At 30.9% G+C, this 24,120-nt stretch overlaps 1 protein-coding gene across 1 annotated transcript; it reads right to left on the bottom strand.

Annotated features, from left to right (window-relative positions):
• Positions 1 to 308: 308 nt before the first annotated feature.
• LOC114334820 (ras-related protein Ral-a) lies at positions 309 to 24,014 on the bottom strand. The gene is made up of 5 exons (XM_028284917.2): positions 23,685 to 24,014; positions 23,295 to 23,614; positions 19,261 to 19,435; positions 12,003 to 12,102; positions 309 to 467 (listed from the first exon to the last, which is right to left on the bottom strand). The coding sequence occupies exons 2-5, from the start codon at positions 23,606 to 23,608 to the stop codon at positions 445 to 447; spliced, it is 612 nt and encodes a 203-aa protein (XP_028140718.1). The 5' UTR covers positions 23,609 to 23,614; positions 23,685 to 24,014; the 3' UTR covers positions 309 to 444.
• Positions 24,015 to 24,120: the final 106 nt, after the last annotated feature.

Here is a 24,120-nt window from a genome sequence, read left to right as displayed (position 1 = left end):
AACCTAAAATAAGCAAACCACTGCATTAAAAAAAAGGCCAAGATGAAATTTTTGACTGTCTGAAAGTTAGGAAAATTACAACATGTGGTTACTTACTTTAGATCCAAAGTAGTTGGAACTAGCTACATATTTAGGTCAAAAGACCTTAATATTATAATAATTATGCCATTTTGGCTACAAAAATGTCGACAATAAGTCGATGTCACAAGAAATTAAAATGCAGAAATTAAAAATTAAATTATATACCATCTACCTACACGTGAGGTTTTTACTTCATTAGTAAGTTTTTTATTATGGTATACAGCCAATAAGAGGAATCTTTTTATTTGATATTTAATCACTTTTATATATAAAAAATACACAGTAAGCATCTCAATTTAGTTATATTATCAGCAGGATGTGTTAAAAACTCATTTTGGTGAGTTTTCCAAGATCTTCAGAACGTCAGCAGAAAAACAAACAGCAACCTGAAAACAATGTCCATACACATTAAATATAGGTTTTTTTAAGATAAAAACAACATAAAAAGCATTTAATTTATATAGAAATTCAGTATAACGTGTGAAAATTTGGAATATATGAACAAAAAACAACATCCGATCATCACTCGCTTCCTTTTTTCGCCTGGTATTACCAGATCTATCAATACCTGCGCTGTCAATGGCTCACTCTGCGCATGTCATTCGCAAAAATGAGTACTGCCAACCCTCATTTACTTCTACGCATGTGCAGTTACGTCAATTTGGCAGTTTTCACTCTGTAGAGATAATAGAGCAATAAAAACAACACAATTTTTGAATATTTTTATTTATATATGTATGGCAGTACAAAGAGTGAAAAAATCTAAGCCAACAAGTTTATCCATTACGTAAAAAGGTGTTTTTTCTAAGGTAAAAGAAGCAAACATTTTGTAATCGTTATTACGATCGATTCTAAATTATTCTACATCTAATGAAAATTAGTGTCAAAATTGCTGACAAAAAGGTGGGATAAACGATGGTGAGAGAGTTTGACGTTTAATTTTGAGAAAAAAAAAACAACAGTTTCGGTGGGTGGGGGGTAAACTTGCTCTTTTAAATGAGCTCTTGAGAGGACAATATATACATATAATGTAAAAGAGACTACTTAGAGCGACTAAAAGGTTGGCTTGTTTTTATTAGAGATACTTCATCTTTTACTTGTCTTAAAATAGTATCTTTATTCGAAGTAAATATTAACTACTCCGTATATATACTTATGTATAAATCTTATGATAAACAAGTATAAATATTTAAAAAATAATGGACTGAATTAACTACAAAACACAAAATTAACACCGAATATTTCAAAATCTCCAGTCGTGTGTTAGAAAATAATGAAAATAAGTTCTTTTTTTTATTAAGTGAGTAGGTTTTTCGATCTCACGGCTCAAGAACCTGGGAATGGTTTGAAAAAAAGGTTTTTTCAATGTTACAATTTTGCTTTAAATACACACACAAATATTAATATTTTATTCAATATAGAGGTCGCTGACCATTAGCATGAAAGAAAAGTAAGCGATTTTTCAATAAAGGTGACAAAATATAAACGATAAAAATAAGTACAGATGTTTGGGCTTCCAAAAATATTGGTTTAGTGCAATCTATTGAGAAATATGGCGATGTAGCTTCGTTTAATTGTTTTTGTCAACTTTTTAGGTTATTTTAGGTTAAGCAACAAGATCTAGAAATATAAAACTGAAAATATACAGAGTTGCAATCAGACCAGTAGCTACATACGCGGCTGAGATAATGTGCCTCACAGATAAAAATGAACAAAAATTTAGAATATTCTAAAGGAAAAAAATCTTCACAAGAATGATTGGCCCGATAAGAATGGAAAACGGAAAATGAGAAGAATGAACCATGAAATAAAAGACATCATGAAGGGAAAAGAAGTTAGATTAATTAAAGAGCATAGAATGAGATTGCTGGACACATGGAGAAAAGAAAAAACGACCTACTGATTAATAAGGTCACCAGATGGAAGCCAGAATTTAAGAGACCAATAGGAAGACACACAGAGAGAGATGGGAGGACCAGGTCATGAGAGATATCAAAATCCTGAAAGCGAGAAACGAGAGAACTATGCACAATCGAAATGAGTGGAAGAAAATTGCGACAAAAGCCGAGTCATACAACAAAATCTGAGAATCCACAAGAAGAATGTGGAGTAATTCACCACAATAAGCGAATCAGAGAGCTCTGAAGAGCAAGAGGAAGGCACAGGAAGAGAAAGAGATGGGAGGACCAGGTCATGAAAGATATCAAAATCTTGACAGTTGGAAACTGGACAGAACTATGCACAAACTGAAATGAGTAGAAGAAAATTGTGACGAAAGTAAAGTCATACAAGAAATTCTGAAAATGAAAAAGAACAATGTGGAGTAATTCACCACAATAAGCGAATCAGAAAGTAAGAGCAGCAAACATTCCATCAGAAATTAAAGCCCTTGATGATGGTGGTTTATGCTACATAACATACTTTGTTTTTAAGTGATGTCATCTTCTATAAATCAAGAAATGTTTCAAATATGCGACTGAAACTTCTTTCCTGAAGGGTATGTTCAAAGTAAGATCTTTTTCCTTGGAAAACGCTTGAAAAGCTAAACCATTTTTGCATTGGAAAACCCTTTTTGGGCATATATTTGAAAAAAAAAATAAAATAAAGTAAAAATGTATAAACATTTTCAATTTCTTTGCAACACGAAAATGCAGCAGCTGCATAATACTCTGGTTACATCGGAGAGTGTACGAAGAGTCTATACCGGTTTCGGAGTTTTTTCCTTCTCATCAGTAGTCCCATATCCTCTTCTCTCCGATTTCCCCAGGTACCATGCCTTGGGCCTTTCCGAATTACACAGAACGAAATGCCGCGGATGAACTAGAGCCATCTAACGAAAAACAAAATAAGTTATCAATCGAAGTAGCACAGAAAACGACAATAAATATCGTTCCCATACCATCAGATTGACAACAGGTGGAATATTTTCTTTGGTTACAACCTCCCGAGATTTTCAAAAATTATAAATCATACAGGATGCCGAGGAAATTAAGATGAGGGAATTTTAAATAATTCACGTCCCATCTGCTCAGCGTGGTAAAAATTCCAACAAGAATTCCTTAGTACTTAACAAAAGAGTAAATGAATTAAAAATGTATCCGAAAAAACCTCCGAAACCGATATAGACTCTTCCTGCACTCTCCAATTTAACCAGAGTATTATGCAGCTGCTGCATTTTGGTGTTGCAAAGAAATTAAAAATGTTTACTACATTTTAATTCATTTACTCTTTTGTTGAGTACTAAGGAATCTTTCTTGTTGGAACTTTTACCACGCTGAGCAGATGGGACGTGAATTATTTAAAATTTACTATGTGAATTCACCTGTATGATTTATAATTTTTGAAAATCTCGGGAAGTTGTAACCAAAGAAAGTATTCCACCTGTTGTCAAATCTGATGGTATGGGAACGACATTTATTGTCGTTTTCTTTGCTACTTCGATTGATAACTTATTTTGTTTTTCGGTAGATGGAGTTCATCCGCGGCATTTCGTTCTTTGCAATTCGGAAAGGCCCAAGGCATGGTACCTGGTGAATTTGGAGAGAAGAGGATATGGTACTACTGATGAGAAGAAAAAACCTCCGAAACCGGTATAGACTCTTCCTACACTCACCGATTTAACCAGAGTATTTTGTTTAAAATAAAATACTGTTCAAGCAAGAAATGTTTGAAATAAACAACTGAAACTTTTTCTGAAAAGCTTGTATAAAGCAAAATCTTCATTAATCCTTTACACTCAAAAACACTTAGCATTTAAGTGATATATCATACTTTACTATGGAAAATGTTTAGTATTAAAGATCTAATTCGTCATTTGCCATGGGAAACGCTTTGCATGGTAGAACATTTAGCAAATACTGAGCAAAATGATTTGAAATCACTGAAAACATAACTATTGAATCATTTTTTAAGTTGGGAGCAACTTTTTTTGAAAGAAGAGATGTAATAAAGGCATACATTGTGAATGGGAGTGTGGCTGATTCAAAAATCATTGTGTTGAACAATATACAGGGTGTCCCCGATAATATTGCGTTCCTTAAAGGTATAGGTAGAAGACACAATGTAGAACAAAAAAGTCTTATAACATTTTTTTCTAAATTGATCCGTTTGACCAAAAAACGAAAATACATTTTGATATGCAAATTGAAGTCTGGCAACAACGCGCAACTCAAAAATCTTAAGATTAAAAAAGGAGGTTTGTAGGTCAGTTGCATCTGGTAGGTAAAATAATGTAAATATCAACCAAACCCATATCCATTATTTTGCAGGTAGGTAACTATGCTGTCAACAACCCCAAAAGTAACACCTCAAAGTAAATAAACAAATGATTATTAGGTTAAATTTCCACAGTCATAGCAAGTTCTTCTAGGCTACGTTGCAATGTCATTCAAATTTATGAAAATAAAAATTCACTTATATGGAGAACAATGTAATTTTTTTCTTGGAAACAGTTAACTTTAGAAAAAAATATTATAGGACTTTTTTGTTTTAAATTGTGTATTATATCCATACCTTAAAGAAACGCACTATTTTCGGGGACACTCAAGTATACTTAAATTTTTAATACCCTTAAATGAAAACCTATCACAAATAATATCAAGAATATCACTAGAATCTACAGGGTGGGGCATTAGTGTGACAAAGTCTAATTACTCGTTTTTCGTAAGAGATACGAAAAAACGTTAATTAGGTAAAAGTTGGGGCACACATAGTACCATAATTTAAAAATATTTTCAAATATACAGGGGCGTGCGTATTGACAGGGTGGCACAAACTTATGTTTTTTTAAATGGAACACCCTGTATATTTTTACATTTTTGGATTCTGCTCAATGTTTCCTTTGTTAAAATATATGGTTTTGTAATATTATACGAGGTAGTTTAAAAGTTAATTACGTTTTTTTGTTAATTTCGTAGCAAAATCTACACCCTGTAGAATTGTAGTGATTTGACATCAAATTTTCTATTTATATACAAACGATTTTTAATATAGTCTGCTACTGTTAATCATTAACGGTATAGCGAAATGTTTAATTTTATTATACAGGGTGGGTCGAAACTCGGAATGAGTATTTTCTGAGTGTTCTTAAATAAAACACCCTGTATTTCAGTATTGTAATGAAATGATATTTTATGGTACTTTTTTATTTCTTAAGCACTCCCTATACGTAAGTGCTTTAATTTGTAAGTTATTCGTGATTCTTTAAGCCAAACATTAATTGCAATAAAAATTACGTGAAATTTTATTAGGTGGCCGTGAAAATATCCAATCAAAAATAATATTTCGAAAAAAATACATAATAATCTAGCCTGATCCTTAATTTATTAATATTTGATGAGATATCCAAATATATTCGTAGTTAAGGTTATTGGTGCATAAAATATTAATCAAACATACAAAATTCTCTCTAGTTGGCTATGACACAAAATTTGCTTAAACATTTGACATTATACTATTTATATAGTCCCAGTTGATTTGTTAACATTACTAATATTAATTTTTCTAATGAGGAACTGATTAAAATGGCTTTGTGCTAGGAGAGTATAACAAAAATGAGCTACTTGCAATAAAAATTTATCATCAGCAATTCCCTAATAGACGACAACCAAAAAGAGAATATACTAAAACGGTTTCAACAGAGTAGATACTTAGTTTGTAAGAACGGTTGTACTAATATGCAGATCCTCAGTGACACTACGGATTACATTTAATTCCTGTTTTCTTCACTTAAAATAGTTTTTGTTCGATCAGATTTATCATAATCTAAGTGTCCAGTCCGTTGAAACCGTTCTAGAATATTTTTGAACGTTTCTCTTCTTAGTTGTCGTCTATCAGGGAATTTCTGATGAAAAATTCTTATTGCTAGTAGCTCATTTTTGTTATACTCATTAGCACAAAAATATTATCAGTTCCTCATTAGAAAAATTCATATTAGTAATGGTAACAAAGCAACTGGAACTATAAATATGGTATATTGTCAAATTTAGTGTCATAGCCGACTAGGTAGAATATTGTATGTTTTTATTAATATTTTGCGCACCAACAATCTTAACTACGAATTTATTTGGATATATCATCCAATATTAATAAATTAAGGATCAGGCTAGATTATGATATATTTTTTTCGAAAAATTATTTTTGATTGAATATTTTCACGGCCACCTAATAAAATTTCACGTAACTTTTCTTGCAATTATTGTTTGGCTTAAAGAATCACGAATAACTTACAAATTAAAGCACTTAGGTATAGGGAATGCTTAAGAAATAAAAAAGTACCATAAAATATCATTTCATTACAGTATTAAAATATAGGGTGTTCCATTTAAGAAAACTAAGAAAATACTTATTCCGAGTTTCGACCAACCCTGTATACTAAAATTTAACATTTCGCTATACTGTTAATGTTTAACAATAGTAGACTATATTAAAAATCGTTTGAACATAAAATAAAAATTTGATGTCAAATCACTATAATTCTACAGGGTGTAAATATTGCTAAGAAATTAACAAAAAAACGTAATTATCTTTTAATCTACCTCGTGCAATATTACAAAACTATATATTTTAAGAATGGAAACATTGAGGAGAATCCAAAAATATAAAAATATATAGGGTGTTCTATTTAAAAAAACATAAGTTTGTGTCACCCTGTCAATACGCACGCCCCTGTATATTTGAAAATATTTTAAATTATGGTCCTATCAGTGCCTCAACTTTTATCTAAATAACTTTTTCTCGTATCTCTTACGACAAACGAGCAATTGGACTTTGTCATACTAATGTCCCACCCTGTATATAGAATAAATGCCAATATGGCGAAGACAAAAATATAGATAGATGCTTGTCGAAAAAGAAGACAAAAACATTAAAAGCTGAAGTGTAGAACATACGAAAAACAAAATCCTAGTAAGAAGAAGCAGTTTTGTAGTTAAACTATATATATTTTCCACAAGTTCCTCAACATATACATATATTATGTAAAAAACTAAAATAATTACGAAAAGTAAATTTTTATATATTCTTACTTACGTCTACACAGTTTAGCAGAACATAAAACATATTACATCAAAAATAAATAAGTATTCGAGTATTTTCATATACAAGGTGGCTCAAAAATATTTTTGAGATTATTTTTGACTCACCCTGTATGGCATATTCTTTTCTCATATTTATTTATTTTACATCACGCACAGCAGCGTCTAACACACAAAAATACACAAAACATTGTTAAACAGTGCACAAAGCAATTTTTTTTATCAAATACAAAAAATAACAATCTTGACATGGATATATTTTTGTAATAATGATTGTAGTCTAAGATACGATATAAGATCGACCTATACAAATCTGTTTAATGGATAAAAATATTTATGCAATTTATTATGTTAACAATTATAAAAAACAAGGGGTGTCCGATATAATTTTGCCCTGACTATAATTAATTAATAATTTAAAAAATAAAAATCCAAAAGGAAAAAGGTTTTCCTGTAGTTGGCTGTATACCATATAATACAAAAAAAAAACGAATAAAATCCTTTATAAAAGGTATTTATTTAAAATCCCTAAAAAGGGCTATCACAGAACTAGTTTTCGATGGGTTGACCAGTGCTTACCTAAAATGAATATAACCTGATAAAATAATGCAAAGGTTTTAAAATTTTAACTACAGTTAAGAAAAGTTGCAGGTTATACTCATGTAATCTAACATGCTAACCACCAAAATATAATATTACAAAAATATGAGGGTAAAAACCCTTTAAAATTAATCCGTCAAGGAAACATTGATAAAATATGCTAACTTGGATGTTTATTGGAATATTTTAAACATCCATGCTTAAGATAGGATTAATTTTAAAAGGTTTTTACCCTCATATTTTTGTAATATTATATTTTGGTGGTTAGCATGTTAGATCACGTGAGTATAACCTGCAACTTTTCTTAATTGTAGTCAAAATTTTAAAACCTTTGCATCATTTTATGAGGTTATATTCATTTTAGGTAAGCACTGGTCAACCCATCGAAAACTAGTTCTGTGATGTAGCCGTTTTTAGGGATTTTAAATATATACCTTTTATCAAAGATTTTATTCGTTTTTTTAAATACCTTTTTTATAAATTGGAAAAAAATTCGGCATGTGTAGATATTATGTATTTCAGATTTTTTGGATGGTTCGAAGAAAAAAAACGGTCTTTAGTAATTTTTCTCGTAAGTTTATAACGTCGATCGTTTTCGAGTTATAAAAATAATTAAAAACTGACAAAAAAATGAAACATGACGATTTTCAACGCACAAAAACATAAGTAAAAAATATCATTTTTGAAATTACGAAGTGCTTAATTTGAAGTTTACACCTTATTCTATCAGTTTCAAGTTTTTTGGACTAATTTCATTTTAAAACATTGCTTTTTAGTTGTTAATACGCGCGTCCTCCCATAAGGAACCTTCCTCATTAACGATTAAAAAAATATATTTTAAAATTAGTGCGGCCGATATGTGAAACAATTGCATATTTAATGATACAAGCATATAATTTGGACCACATATACTACACATATAAAGGTTTAAATTTAGATATGAGGCCATTTCAGATTTTGCCTTTTACAAAAATGGCGGGCATTCAAAATGGCGGCTATACATATGTGTTTAATAGTATGATAACTTTTTAACGAAAAGTCCGATTTCAACCAAATTTGGTATATAGGTTCTCTTTTTGATTTATAAGATGGATGTGGTGAACCAGAAGAATCGGTTTACCAGAAGTTGTGTTTTTACTGGTTGTTTATGTAAAAATATGTTTTTTTTTCAATTTTTTCCCTCTGTATTATTAATTTTTCAAAAAGGTAATACCGCAATTGAAAAGAGCGTAAAAATATTTTGTAGAAAATATTTTGATCTTTTTAGTTATGTTAATTACCATTTAATAAATGCATAACGTATCTTCACATGTACCTATGTGTGGCAGATTCGTGCAAATATTATAAGAAATATTGTGCATTTAATGGTAGAAGCATATAATTTGGACCACATGTACTAAGCATATCAAGGTTCAAATTAAGATATAAGGCCATTTCAGATTCTACCTTTTACAAAAATGGCGGGCATTCAAAATGGCGACTATACATATGTGACTAATAGCACGATAACTTTTGAACGAAATTTCCGATTTTACCAAAATTTGGTATATATGTTCTTCTTTTGATGTGTAAGACCACGGTCTTGAACCGGAAGAATCGATTTACCAGAAGTTGTTTTTTACCGATTTTTATGTAAAAGCATGTTGTTTTTTTACCAATTCTTTCACCCTGTATATATTAATTTTTCCAAAAAGTTAATACCGACGTTAAAAAGGGCGTAAAAATATTTTTTAGGAAATATTTTGAACTCTTTAGTTATGTTAATTACCAATTAATAAATGCATAACGTATTTTCACATGTACCTATTCACCCATGTGCAGCCGATTCGTGCAAATAATATAAGAATTATTGTGCATTTAATGGTAAAATCATATCATTTGGACCACACACACTACACACACAAAGATTCAAATTTAGATATGAGGCCATCTCAGATTTTGTTTTTTTTACAAAAATGGCGGGCATTCAAAATGAATCTGCCGCACATAGGTAATAGGTACATGTGAAAATACGTTATGCATTTATTAAATGATAATTAACATAATTAAAAATTTCAAAATCTTTCCTAAAAAATATTTTTACATTCTTTTCAATGGCGGTATTACCTTTTGAAAAATTAATATATACAGGGTGAAAAAATTGAAAAAAAAACCAACATATTTTTACATAAGAAATAGTAAAAACACAACTTCTGGTAAACCGATTCTTCCGGTTCAGGACTTCAATCTTATCCATAAAAAAAAGAACCTGGATGCCAAATTTGGCTGAAATCGGACTTTTCGTTCAAAAGTTATCGTGCTATTAGTCACATATGTATAGCCACCATTTTGAATGCTCGCCATTTTTGTAAAAGGCAAAATCTGAGATGGTCTCATATCGAAATTTAAACTTTTGTATGTGTAGTATAATGTGGTCTAAATTATATGCTTCTATCATTAAATGCCCAATTGTTTCATATATCGGCTGCACTACAATACCTACTTCACTAGTTTAGAATGAAGGATCCTGAGAGGCATATTCGGTGGCATCTGTGAAAATGGTATTTGGAGGAGGAGGTACAACTACGAGGTATACCACAGATATAAACATATATTTGGTGGAAAAGACGTAGTATCTCTTATAAGAATAGGACGACTAAGATATGCAGGACATCTAGCAAGATCACAGCATAACAATCCTCCTAGAAGAATCCTTATGTCACAACCTGTGGGAAGTAGAAATAGGGGTAGGCCAAAACTTACATGGAAAGATGGTGTAGATGAGGATGGGAGAAAAATAGGCGCAGCAAACTGGCAACGGTTGGCAATGGATAGGACTGACTGGCGTAATAGACTTGGGAAGGTCGAGGCTCTTTCATAGGGCTGTAGCACCATTGATGATGATGATGATGATGATGTGTAGTATATGTGGTCCAAATGATATGCTTCTACTATTAAATTCACAATAATTCTTATATTTGCACGCATCTGCCACACATAGGTACATGTGCAGATACGTTATGCATTTATTAAATGGTAATTCACATAACTAAAAAGTTCAAAATATTTCCTAAAACATATTCTTACGCTCTTTTCAATGGTGGTATGTATTACAATTTTGAAAAAATACTATATACAGGGTGAAAAAATTGGAAATAAATTATTTACATAATATAAAATAGTTTTACATAAAAAACCAGGAAAACACAACTTCTAGTAAACCGATTCTTCCAGTTCACGACAACGATCTTGTAAATCACAAAAAGAACCTATATACCAAATTTGGTTAAAATCGGACTTTCCATTCAAAAGATATCGTGCTATTAGTCACATATGTATAGTCGCCCATTTTGAATGACCGCCATTTTTGTAAAAGGCAAAATCTGAGATGGCCTCATATCTAAATTTGAACCTCTATATGTGCAGTATATGTGGACCAAATTATATGCTTGTATCATTAAATGTGCAATTCTTAATAATATTTACACGAATCTGCAGCACTAAATAAAACCTGGCAAAAATTATTATCGGAACCTGATAGAAGAAGGCTTGATCTTGAATTTAGGTACTAGATGATTACAAAAATGATATTTTTTACTTGTGTTTTTGAGCCTCGAAAATCGTCAGTATTTGTTTTTCCTTAGTTTTAGATTGTTTATAACTTGAAAACGATCAACTTACGAGGAAAATTACAAAAGACCTTGTTTATTTCGAATGATCCAGAAAATCCAAAATAATATATGACCGGGTCGAAATTTTTTTTAAATTTATAAAAACAGTCATTTTTTAATTATTAATTAATTATAGTCACAACAAAATTATATCGGGCACCCCTTGTTTTTTTGTAATTTTTTAACATACTAAAATACATATTTCGTAATATGTCGACGGGTCAGATATGCTCTCTAAGAGCGGTTTTAGACCCGTCGGCTGGAGAAAGAGGGGGTGGGTTTAGTCGGTAGGCTGCCCGTCAAGATACAGATAGGACGGACTGAATCTGACACACATGGAACACCTCCCCAGACGGTCTTGAGAAGTTCCACCTCCAAAAAAAATATTACATATTAAAAAATTTTTATCATTAAACAGATCGGTGCAAGTCGACCTTAGACTATAATAATGATTGATACTAAGGCCAAAATTGTTATCGAAACTAAAACTAAAATATTGAGAATATGACTATCATTTCAGACCATTTTAGTTTTACAAAATGGGGTGTTACCCCCAGCACTGCACCTCTTAAAATTTACACTTAAAGCATATTGAACAGGACACACATATATACATATTAAAGAATGCAGCACAGACGTTTCTTTTTCTTGTTGTTTTTGTCCCTGCCTCTTCCGTTGTTCGTTTTGTTTTCCTCCGTTTTGCGAGCTCGTATCTCCCTCATCAAGTCGTAGAACACCTAAAAATTGAATTATCGATTATACACAGACAAAACAATAGACATATTAGGAGAATAGTTAACAAATACTTCAAAATTGGCAGATTTGAACATCTGTGCATAAAAAGAGAAAGTTAAAAAATTGCACGAAATATACAAATGCAAACATATACTAAGTGTTCCAAGATAATTCTTTTATTATTATACAGGGGGTTTCATTGGGAAATGGAAACACTTTAATGGTGAATAGAGGTCACCGAGCCGGTTCTAGATATACTACATTTTTTGCCCTACCGACTTTTATAACCGAGTTACAGGGTGTTTTATCGATTTTGCCCATTTATTTCCTAAGCCATAACTTTAGAAACACACTGTATATTTTTTTGATATTTGGTACACATATGTCTCATTCAAAACCCAAACGACCGACATACTAACCTAAAGAAAAATCCAGGTCCGGATTAACAAAAAATTATAAAGTAATTGTGACCTTAAAACAACACCCTGTATATTCAAATTTTGAAAATCTGTTTGCATATTTGAAAAGAGCACAAAAAAGTAAGTTTAATGGTTTACTTCAATTTTTCGGCCAGACAATTTTATGACTTTAATTTTGAAATTATATTGAATTTTTTAAGAACTCTGACATTAAAAAGCAGATATTATTAACTTTTAGTTATAAATTATTAAAGTTCATGAATAAATACTCATTTTAAAAATAATCAATATTTATTTCCACATTGGAACGACCCAATTACTAATGACAAGAAAAATCCAGGTCCGGATTAACAAAAAAATATAAAGTAATTGTGACCTTGAAACAACACACTGTATATTTAAATTTTGAAAATTTGTTTGCGTATTTTAAAAGAGCATAAAAACTGTATTAAAAGGTGCATGTCAAATTTTTGCGCAGATAATTTAATTACGGCAATTTTGAAATCATATTGATTAATTGTGTCACGGTCACAAGAAGCTGCCAGAAAAATGAAAAACAATCCCAATGTAATTAGAAAATCGAGTCGAAATCTTTTAAAACGAGCAAGGAAATGAATCGAACAAAATGGCGGACATTTTGAGCAACTGTTATATTTCAAATATGTTTAATTTATGTTAAATTGTTGAATTGTTTAAACGAATTGTTTTTTATTAGATGTTTTTTTAACTCTTTATTAAATCATTAAAATATCCCAATTCTCGCAATTCTAATTTTTAATGATGTGCATACAGCTACAAATCCAGAGAATCCATGAAGCCAACGTAGTAAATAAGTATTAAGTATTTTTAAAATAAGTGTTGATTCATTAACCTTAAATTATTAAAAGTTAAGTTAATAATACCTAGTTTTTAATCTCAGAATTCTTTAAAATTTCAATATAATTTCAAAATTGATGTAATTAAATCAACGGCGAAAAAATAAAGTGAACTTTTAATCACAGTTTTTTATGCTCTTTTAAAATGCGCATACAAATTTTCAAAATTTCAATATACAGGGTGTTGTTTCAAGGTCACAATTACTTTATATTTTTTTGAAGTTATACTTCTTTAGGCGCGATTGAGATTGAGGGTGAATTTATATTGATCTGCGCGCATGCGCACACCGACAGTATGGTATTAGTCGTTATACGGGCTCTGATTGGGTGTTGAAATGATCTGTCAATAATAAATAATTGTTCAATATGAAGGTAAACAAATGTATAATATATTAGTTTTATTGTTGTGAGGACAGAAACAAAAAAGTTTATAATTGTAGTGACATTTAAATAGCTTTTAAAAGCAACAGGTACGTAATAATTGTAAATGTATCATAGGTACCTACCTATTTGAACCTACCAAAATACATAGTATGTAATACTTTTATTTACATAATTTGATTACCATCAAAATTTCTACCAATGTTCACCTAATATATTGTTTTCTTACTCTATGTTTTGTTGTATTTTTTCAATTCTAAATCATTTCAATTCAAAATCAAAATAATTTAATTTAATTCAAAAATGTCAGAAGCTTAATCCGTTTAGTTAGTCGATCTTCGCACATAATGACACATTGCCTCCGTGGCGAAGCGTTTAAGGCGAATGAACCCAATATACAAACCGCGCCGATAGCTGGTTCGAATCCCAATAAAAACTTTTATTTTTTTATTTTTTTATACATTTTATGATTGTAAGTTTATTTATTATATAATTTTATTTTCAGAAAATACGTATTTAGTTAAAAAATTTTCCGGCAATTAATGTTCAGAAATCATTTGTGGCATTTTTAATGTGTTTGTGTGTGTTTTATTCTTTTATTATTTTAATTGTTGGCACTGTTTTAATAAAAATGTTTGAGAAGTAGTAAAGTAGTAAGTATAAATTAGTTTAATATTAAATAAAATATAAATAAAAAGTATATTAATTTCGTTTAAATCATATAATAGAAGTATAACTTCTTAGGTGCGTACAAAGTACACACACCTTCTTTTTTGTTAATCCGGACCTGGATTTTTCTTGTCATTAGTAATTGGGTCGTTCCAATGTGGTAAATGAGTATTGATTATTTTTAAAATGAGTATTTATTCATTAACTTTAATAATTTATAACTAAAAGTTAATAATACCTGCTTTTTAATGTCAGAGTTCTTAAAAAATTCAATATAATTTCAAAATTAAAGTCATAAAATTGTCTGGCCGAAAAATTGAAGCGAACAACGAACAATTAAACTTACTTTTTTGTGCTCTTTTCAAATATGCAAACAGTTTTTTTTTAAATTTGAATATACAGGGTGTTGTTTTAAGGTCAAAATTACTTTTTTATTTTTTGTTAATCCGGACCTGGATTTTTCTTATGGTTAGTATATCGGTCATTTGGGTTTTGAATGAGACATATGTGTACCAAATATCAAACAAATATAAGATGGGTTCTAAAGTTATGGCTTAGGAAAGAAATGGACAAAATAGATAAAACAACCTGTAACTGTAAGTTAATCTCTTCTGTTCTATGTAGTCTATTAATGTCTGAGTCCTATCTATTCTTGTTACTCTGCAGCTTCCCATTAGGAATTCAATCTCTGTTGCTCTTGTTTTGTTTTTGGTTTTTTATTTATTGTCCAATTTTCACACCTCTATGTGAGGATACTTCTTGTCGTGGTGTTATATATTCTTCTTTTTGTTTTTATACTGATGTTCTTATCCCACAGTACCTGGTTCAATTTTCGTATGCAGTCTCTTGTTGGTTGTAGTCTATTATTTTTTATATCTTCTTCAGTGGTTTCTTTGTTTGATATTATGAACCCTAAATACTTGTACTACTATCTGTTCCTTTGATTTGTATACCTTCGTTTATTTACATCTGTTTTATTTCTGTATTCTCCGTTGTTAGGTATTCAGTTTTCTGTATGTTTATTTCCATCTCATTCTTTGTATACTCCTGTTCCAGTTTTCTCATCATAAAGCTGAGGCCCTCTTCATCTTGTGCGAACACTATTTGGTCATCAGCAAAACTTGGGTATATAGATATTTGTTTCTTACTGGGTTACCCATTCCTTCGCACTTTCTTTTCCATGGTTTTTTAAGAAATCCTGTAGCAACCCTGTAGCAGTACTTTGTTATTCTTGTAGATTGCTTTTATTAATTTTCATGCAACTTCGATGTCTTCCATTGCTTTCCATAGCTTGGTTCTACATATCAAGTCCTAGGCCTTTAGTATGGTATAGTTAGACCCAAACCCAGACATCCAAAGTGAAAGTTATCCTCCAACACCAAATTGTTCTATATGGTCCACATAATGTTCAGAAAAAAGTCACACCATTTTGAGCGTCGGGTTTGGGGGGGGGGGAGAGGGGGGAGAAATCTGCAAATTCGTAGTTTTTTACGCTTTTCGTCAATATTTCTAAAACTAAGCGGTTTAGCATGGACAACCCTCTACACAAAATTGTCCTACATTAAATTTGAAATAAAAAAGGCCCTATGCATAACCCTTCTAAAATGAACGGTTCCAAAGTTACAAAGGTAGTATAGTATAATTGGTCCAAAAAAAGGCCTAACCCAGACATCAAAAGTAAAAGTTTTCCTTCAACACCAAATTGTTGTATATGGTCCACATATTGTTCAGTAAAAAGTTACACCATTTTGAGCGTCCGGTTTCGGGGGAGATGGGGGCAAAGTCGGCAAACGTAAAAAGTTTTTTTACGTTTTTCGTCAATATTTCTAAAACTATGCTTTAGCGTAAGGAATGTTCTATGGAAAAATATTCTACATAAAATTTAAAACAAAAAAGGTTCATACATAATTGTTATAAAATCAACGGTTCCAGAGTTACGGAGGGTGAAACGTGGAGGTTTTCGATACTTTTTATATTTAACGATTTCTCTCCCCTCTCCCCCCCCAAACCCAACGCTCAAAATGGTGTGACTTTTTTCTGAACATTATGTGGACGATATAGAACAATTTGGTGTTGGAGGATAACTTTCACTTTGGATGTCTGGGTTTTTGGTATAGTTATATCATAAATATTGCCCAAAAAATATAAAAAGTATCGAAAACTTCAACTTTTCACCCTCTGTAACTCTGGAACCGTTGATTTTATAACAATTATGTATAGAACATATTTTGTTTTAAATTTTATGTAGAACATTTTTGTATATAACATTGTTTACGCTAAAGAATAGTTTTAGAAATATTGACGAAAAACGTAAAAAAACTACTAATTTACCGGCTTCTCTCCCATCTCCCTCCCAAACCGGAAGCTCAAAATGGTGTAACTTTTTACTGAACAATATGTGGACCATATAGAACATTTTGGTATTGGAGGAAAACTTTTACTTTGGATGTTTTGGTTAGGCCTTTTTTGGACCAGTTATACTATACTACCTCCGTAACTTTGGAACCATTCATTTTAGAAAGATTATGCATAGGGCCTTTTTTATTTCAAATTTAATGTAGAACAATTTTGTATAGAGGGTTGTTCATGCTAAACCGCATAGTTTTAGAAATATTGGCGAAAAACTTAAAAAACTACGAATTTACCGATTTCTCCCCCCTCTCCCCCCCCCAAACCCGACGCTCAAAATGGTGTGACTTTTTTCTGGACATTGTGTGGACGATATAGAAAAATTTGGTGTTGAAGGATAACTTTCACTTTGGATGTCTGGGTTATGCCATCTTTTGGATCAACTATACTATACTACTTTTTAAGATCTACAAAAGCCAGATGGACGGATTTATTTTTGGCCATTCTTTTTTCTATTACTTGTCGACTGTGTAAGTGCGATTTAAGCATGCTTTTGATGAATCCATTTTTATAGACGATTAACTTGAGTTTATAGTACAATAAAACAAGAATACTGAAATAATATACTATACACTATACAGTATTGGTATTTCCTCAAAAAGAATGCTTTGAAAAACAAACAACTCTATTGAATAAATAAATTGTGTCATAATTACAAAAAACAACTGTTTTGTTAATGTAAATATTTTATACAATGCATTTTAACATATTTTCTTATTTATAAACATTATGCATTTATACTACACCACAAAATCCATTCAATTATTCCATCATATTTCTTACATTAGCCAAATGATCCCAACCTTGAGTAATTTTAAATTCCCATGATTAATTGACTACATTGATGATCTTGAATAGCATGTTTAATAATCATTTCACATTTATTATTAGACTAATGAATCACAACAAGATAAAGGTATTTGTGTTTCTGCATAAACTGATAAAATTTTACATTTCCTCCAAATTTTAGTATTTCACATCATGAGTAAGTACAGTACTTCTCAAAAACAATATTGAAACAGTTGATGATACCTTTTATAGAATTTATTTTATTTTGCTAACAGTTGTTTTAGCTATGGGACACCTTTTTAAGTGAATATATTAACTAATACACCAGGGAAATAAGGAAAAAAAAGATCTTGTTCAAGACTATGACAAATCCAGGTATTATCTGATTTTTTTAAAGTCTATACATTTTCTGCAGATATTTCTGCGTCTTTTTTTTTAATTATGAACAATTTAGTGGAAAAATGCCATTTTTTCGAGTTTTTTTGCTTGCCATTAAAAAAGCTTAATATTTGAGGTAAAATAACAAAATGTTAAATTTTAAAACACAAAAAGCTTTAAAATAGTGGTTGCTAAAAGTTGTAAAATTAATTTCTTGCTTCGAAAACTGCAAAATAAGTCAAAATCGTTAATTATTTGTAACTATTGTAAAAACCAACATGATTTTCCAAAAAACTTTAGTTTTTCTTTATTTTATTCTAATAAATCTTCTACTGTATAATGGAATTTTAAGTCTTTATCTTTAAAATGAAACTAATTACTTGTTTTAGGTATTATAAACAAATTAGTTGGAAATTAACAAAAATAATTCCTACTATTTATCTAATCGTCCCAGAATAACTTTCTACTTTTTTTTTTCAAATTTATGTATATTTTAAATGTTATTCAATTTGTTTAAAAATCAAAAGTACCTAACCATAATTTTGCAGAAGGGTTTTGTCTTTTTTTTGTTACATATATTGATAGTTTAGCTCTTAAACTTCCATTAGGTATAAGTAGAATTACCATAGCTCTAGGATACACAAATAAAATACCTAACTTTTAAACTAATTTATGGATCAATCTGTAATTTTAGGAGTTTGTTAAGGAGCACAATACACAATCTGGATGGAATAACAAATATCTAAATGGCAAAATATAGTGTAAAAAATGCCAAATGGCATTACTAAATTGTTGATACTTAAAAAAGACGCCAAAGTATCTGCAGAATATGTGTCGGTTTTCTTTATATAGGCCTATAATAGCTAAAAAAACTTCAGATACCTGGATTTGACACTGTCCTGACAGCAATCTTATTTCCAAAAGCTAGAATCCATATGACACAGCTAATTCTTGTTAATTGAGAAATTAAAATATAAAAAATATTAAAATACCAAAATTTTCAACATTTTTACAGTCTGACCAAATTCACTTTGTATATGCTCACTCTCACTGATGTTCAGATTTTCTAAATTTTTTAAATTTTATTTTGGTAATGGCTCTCCAAGCAAAATACCTGCACGGAGTGTACATTCAGTTCCTGTCTTGCCTACAAGTTCCACGGTTTTTGTTATCTTTGTGTGCATCTCACATACAAAGTGAAATTGGTCAGACAGTACATACATAGATTTTTGTGATTTACCTTGTCCACATGCTCTCTAGTTTTTGCAGAAGTTTCTACGTATGGTACACCCCACTGCTTGGCTCTTTCGGTAGCTTCCTGTATCGACACTTTCCTCTTATCCTCTAGGTCACACTTATTACCAACTAACAGAAATGGAATGGTTTCATCGTTTTTTACCCTGAGTATCTGCTCTCTAAAAAGAGAATAGAAAATTATATAAAAAGTACTTAACTATTCTAAATGCGAAAGAAGCCACAATTTAACTAAAACATGATTTTATTAACGTTTTGACGTCCACATCGGATGTTGTTGTCAAAATGCAAAATATTAGGTAATAAATTAAACAATAATGTTGCTTAGTAAAAAATTCTTCTAATAATTTAATTTATATAAAAAGTGACAAAAAAATAAGTTGGATACAGATCTTTAAAATTATATGGTCACCAAAAAGTGAAAGTACATACCAGTAGAAGAAGCTAAAATAGAAGCAAAGAAAGCAAAAGATTTCAATCTGATTAGATGTATCCAAAATGAAAATAATAAAATACTAATTCATGAAAAGAATGTCAAAAAGAGATGGAAAAAGTCTTTTGACAGTTTATTAAATGAATAATTTGACAGAAAACCACTTGAGTTAACAGAGACAGTAACAACCAACGGTTTCAAGCACTTAAAAAAATAAAGAAAGGAAAAGCAGTTGGACCAGATGATATTCCTGGTAAAGTGTGGAGAACATTGGGAGAGACAGGAACAAGTTAACTAAAAAGTTCGTTTAATAAAATTACAAAAAAATTATCTCTGTTTACAAAAACAAGGGAGATATACAACATTGTACAAACCACATAGACAGATACTTAAAGAAACTGAAATATCCAATAATCAGTTTGACTTTATGCAGGGCAGATCAACAATATATGCAGTTTTCATTATAAGGCAGTTGATGGAAAATACAGGAACAAAGAAACAAACACTCATATGGTATTCATTGATTTTGAGAAAGCATATGATAGTTTCTTTAGAGATTCTGTGGTGGGCACTCAATAACAAATGAGTCCTGGTGAATATGTAAAGATTGTGAGGGATATGTATGAGGGAGTAACAAGTAATATTAGGATAAGTAGTAGGAGAGACTGATAAATTTCATGTGAAAGTAGGATTGCACCAAGGCTCATAGGCGTAACCAGGGGGGGGGTTTGAGGGTTATAACCCCCCCATTGGGATGTACTTTGAGCTCTATACCCTTAACACCATAGCCCTCAGAGACCTTCAAGTAGTTGTAACCCCCCCTTTCAGGTAACCCCCCCCCTTAGGATCATCCTGGTTATGCCTATGCCAAGGCTTGGTGGCTTAGTTCTTATTTATTCTCATTAGTTTTAGATCAGAGAACAGCAAAGCTACAGGGTAACATTAACTGGTGCTAAATATATGCTGATGATGTAGTGTTAGTAGGAAATAGTAAAAGCAACTTAAAACAAAAACTGGAACAGTGGAGACAAGCTTTTGAGATAAAGGTTTAAAGCTTGGTAGGACAACAACATAATATTTGGAATGTTCATTTAACACATTCGCGGACACGCTGTCATTTTATAAACGTATTCTTATGGAGTAAATGACTTCATATGCAGTCATGACCGCGAATGTGTTAAAGATTTGCTTACTAGAAATAAAATGATATCTTTGGATGGCGAAACGATTGTGAAAAGTAATAGATTTGAGTACCTAGGATCAGTATTACCAAGTAATGGGGAAGATAGATAGATAGATATTCTTTTTCTCATGATCATCTTTCAGTGCGTCACAGTTTTTCGATTTCTTTCTAACGCATTAAATTGTATGTGACAGAAAAAAGGCACGTCGGTGATTACATTTCGTCAGTGACATTTTTATAACATTTATTCTAGTTATTCTAGTTGTCGATAGATGGCGCCATAATAAAAAAATATTTTTTTTAATTAGATAATAATATTACAAATATAATCTGTATAATTTATAAGACTATACAAACCAAAGAAAATACCATTTTATAAATGCAAGAAACACATTTGATTTGTTTTTATTCCAAATTGAAAATAAAATGTGACAACTGTCAGATTTAATTAAAATGTCATGTTAGAATAAATGTCATAAATGTGTATTATCACGGACTTACCCTTTTTCCTATCATTTGTTACGCACTGAAAAATGATCATGAAAAGGACAATAGTATTTTTATTGACCCTTTGTTACATACATGTATGCATAGGGTATGTTAAAATTACATTAATACAGTTACAATCAAAAGTAATATATAGTACAAGACAAATGAACAATAAGTTACTAACAATTATTGTATAAATCATGTTAAAATACAAAAATTAAAATTCGCCCCAGACATTGGACATCTTCTAAATAATTTGAGCTAATCATTCTGTAAATTTATTTACTGAATAAAGGGGATGGCTTATTAAGAATTGCTTAAAGTTTTTTTGGAAAATTCTTAGTGAATTAAAATTTTTAAAATCAGATGGTAGTGTATTAAAAAGTAATAGAATAGAATAGAAAATAAATGGAGATACATGCAGTAGAATTATAATTGGATGTATTGAAGTGGAAGGAAGTGAGTGGTGTGCTGAGTGGCAGAAAAATTCCAATGAGACTGAAGGAAAAATTCAGAGAGAGAAGAGGGGCAGTTAAAAAGAATGGCACCAATTGATGCCAAAATGAGAGAGCATAGGTTAACCTTCGTCAGGTGGTGCGGGGTGCAATTGCACCCCAGACCTTGTTTTTCTCACCTATCTTTTTTAATATTTTTCTTTTATTTTTGTCCATTTTTCTATTCACATTAAATTCAACTCCAAACGCATTCCACCCATTACAGCATTTAAAACTCTTTGCGTTTAAGTGATTTTTTGGAAAAATGACTAGGGTGCAAATGATGAAAATTTCATATTCTGAATTGGACGTTTCTGATGTTCCACCTGGAGCTAACAGTACTACGGGACAAGGTCAGTGTTACTTTTGTCACAGAAAAAAGACCGAAAGTCCCGGCATAAGTGTGTAAAAACTTTGTGTTGCTCACTCTGTGAAAAATTTCATGTGTTTGTCTTGCAACGATAATAATTTTTTTTAATAAGAAGAAATGAGTACTGTAAAATTATGTTTCATAGTATAATAAACAAGTCTTAATTATCTTTCAAATCAATTTCCCCGAAGTTCACATATGAAAAAAAAATGGATATACGGATTAGGTGCAAATGCACCCCGCACCGTCGCTTACGTAAGAATCTAAGCACCGCCTTACGAGGGTTAAGATGATTTGGTCATGTTCAACGTCGAGACGTTAATCACCCAATACGAAGAATTGCTGAACTGCAGGTTCCTGGAAGGAGTAGGAAAGGAAGACTTAGGAGGAGAGGCTTAGACAGGACATGTCGGTAAAGGGGGTTTATATTGATATAAACTAATACAGAAACTTATGGCAAAATGCAAGTAGGGAAGCTGACCGCTGACCTGACATAGAGATGAAGACAAATAGAATGTTGATGATCTGTTCTCTGACAAAACCTTTGATACAGCTTTATTTCTTGCAAAAATGGAATGATAAATCAACAGAATCAGGACCAAGGAAGTGAGAAACACAGATTTGTATTAAAAGGTGATACTGTACATAAAAAAGTAGGCCTAGCGACCCAATTAAGAAATCTATGTACATGTAGGTACAAAAATGTAAAACAATCTTATTAATGTGATATTACAGACAAACTGACAATAAATTGTCAATTTTTGAATTATAAAGACTTCCTAGATAACAATGTAAATTCAAGACCTTTTAGTGTATTAATTAGCCCAAAAATGCAATCAGGACATCCAATAGAATGTTATCAAATAAAATCTGAACAATTTTCCAATCAAATATCAGAAATTTTAATAGACTTTTGTTACACAGTTCACACTATTACTGTACAGTTAGTATACCTTATAATTAACTGTATCTTTAGATAATAACGTAACCTACTTCCATGAAATTAATAAATGAAAATTCCCATTGTTGTCATCAGTAAAAGTATAATTACCTGAACTCCTGAGTAGCCTGGAAACTTTCGTCTTCTGTAATAGAAAATATACACAAAAACCCTTCACCACTCCTAAAATAATTATCCCTGATAGCAGCATAATCTTCTTGTCCAGCAGTATCAAGAATATCAATCTGAACATCTTCCCCATCGAGTAGAATCTTTTTTCTGTAAGAGTCTGCTTTGGTAGGCTCATAGTCTTCAACGAATTCGTCATACATGAACTGGAGTGTTAGGGCTGATTTGCCTACTCCTCCACTGCCTACCATAATCACCTTGTGTAAGGCAGGTTGCACTGTAGCCTTTTTGGCCATTTTGGGCTAAAAATCAAAAGAATTGTGTTAAAAAATAGGCGTGACAACAGTCATTGACCTGTTTTGATATTCTTACCTATATTAAATTATGTTTTAATATATAATACAGTTATTTTGACGGAGAATGTCTTTGTCTATGTTTTTATTTACGTCTAATAGTTCTGCAGTAGACCACAATAAGTACTGTTAAGAAAACAATTTAATCACTGGCTTGTTTTTTGTTTAAATTAGACTCCCCCTTTTTCCTAAAAGAGTCTATTGAGGACCTACTTCACACGCTACAAGTTGAGTCATCTTCTGTACAGTGACGTACGGAGAAATTATAAACAAATTAGTAAAATTATTCTTTTTTATTTTTCATATACGTATTCAAATCAATACAGATTAAAGGCCAATAATTCTTGCCAAACGATTCTACTCATGCAAAACGATCATGTTTATTATTTTAACATAATTTAGCATGTAATAAAATATTAGATAACAAATCAAACAAACGAGTTTGTTTAAAAAAG

This window comes from Diabrotica virgifera, chromosome 9, assembly GCF_917563875.1.
Source record: "Diabrotica virgifera virgifera chromosome 9, PGI_DIABVI_V3a".
Lineage (NCBI taxonomy): Eukaryota > Metazoa > Arthropoda > Insecta > Coleoptera > Chrysomelidae > Diabrotica > Diabrotica virgifera.
This window is presented reverse-complemented; position numbering and strand designations above follow the sequence as displayed.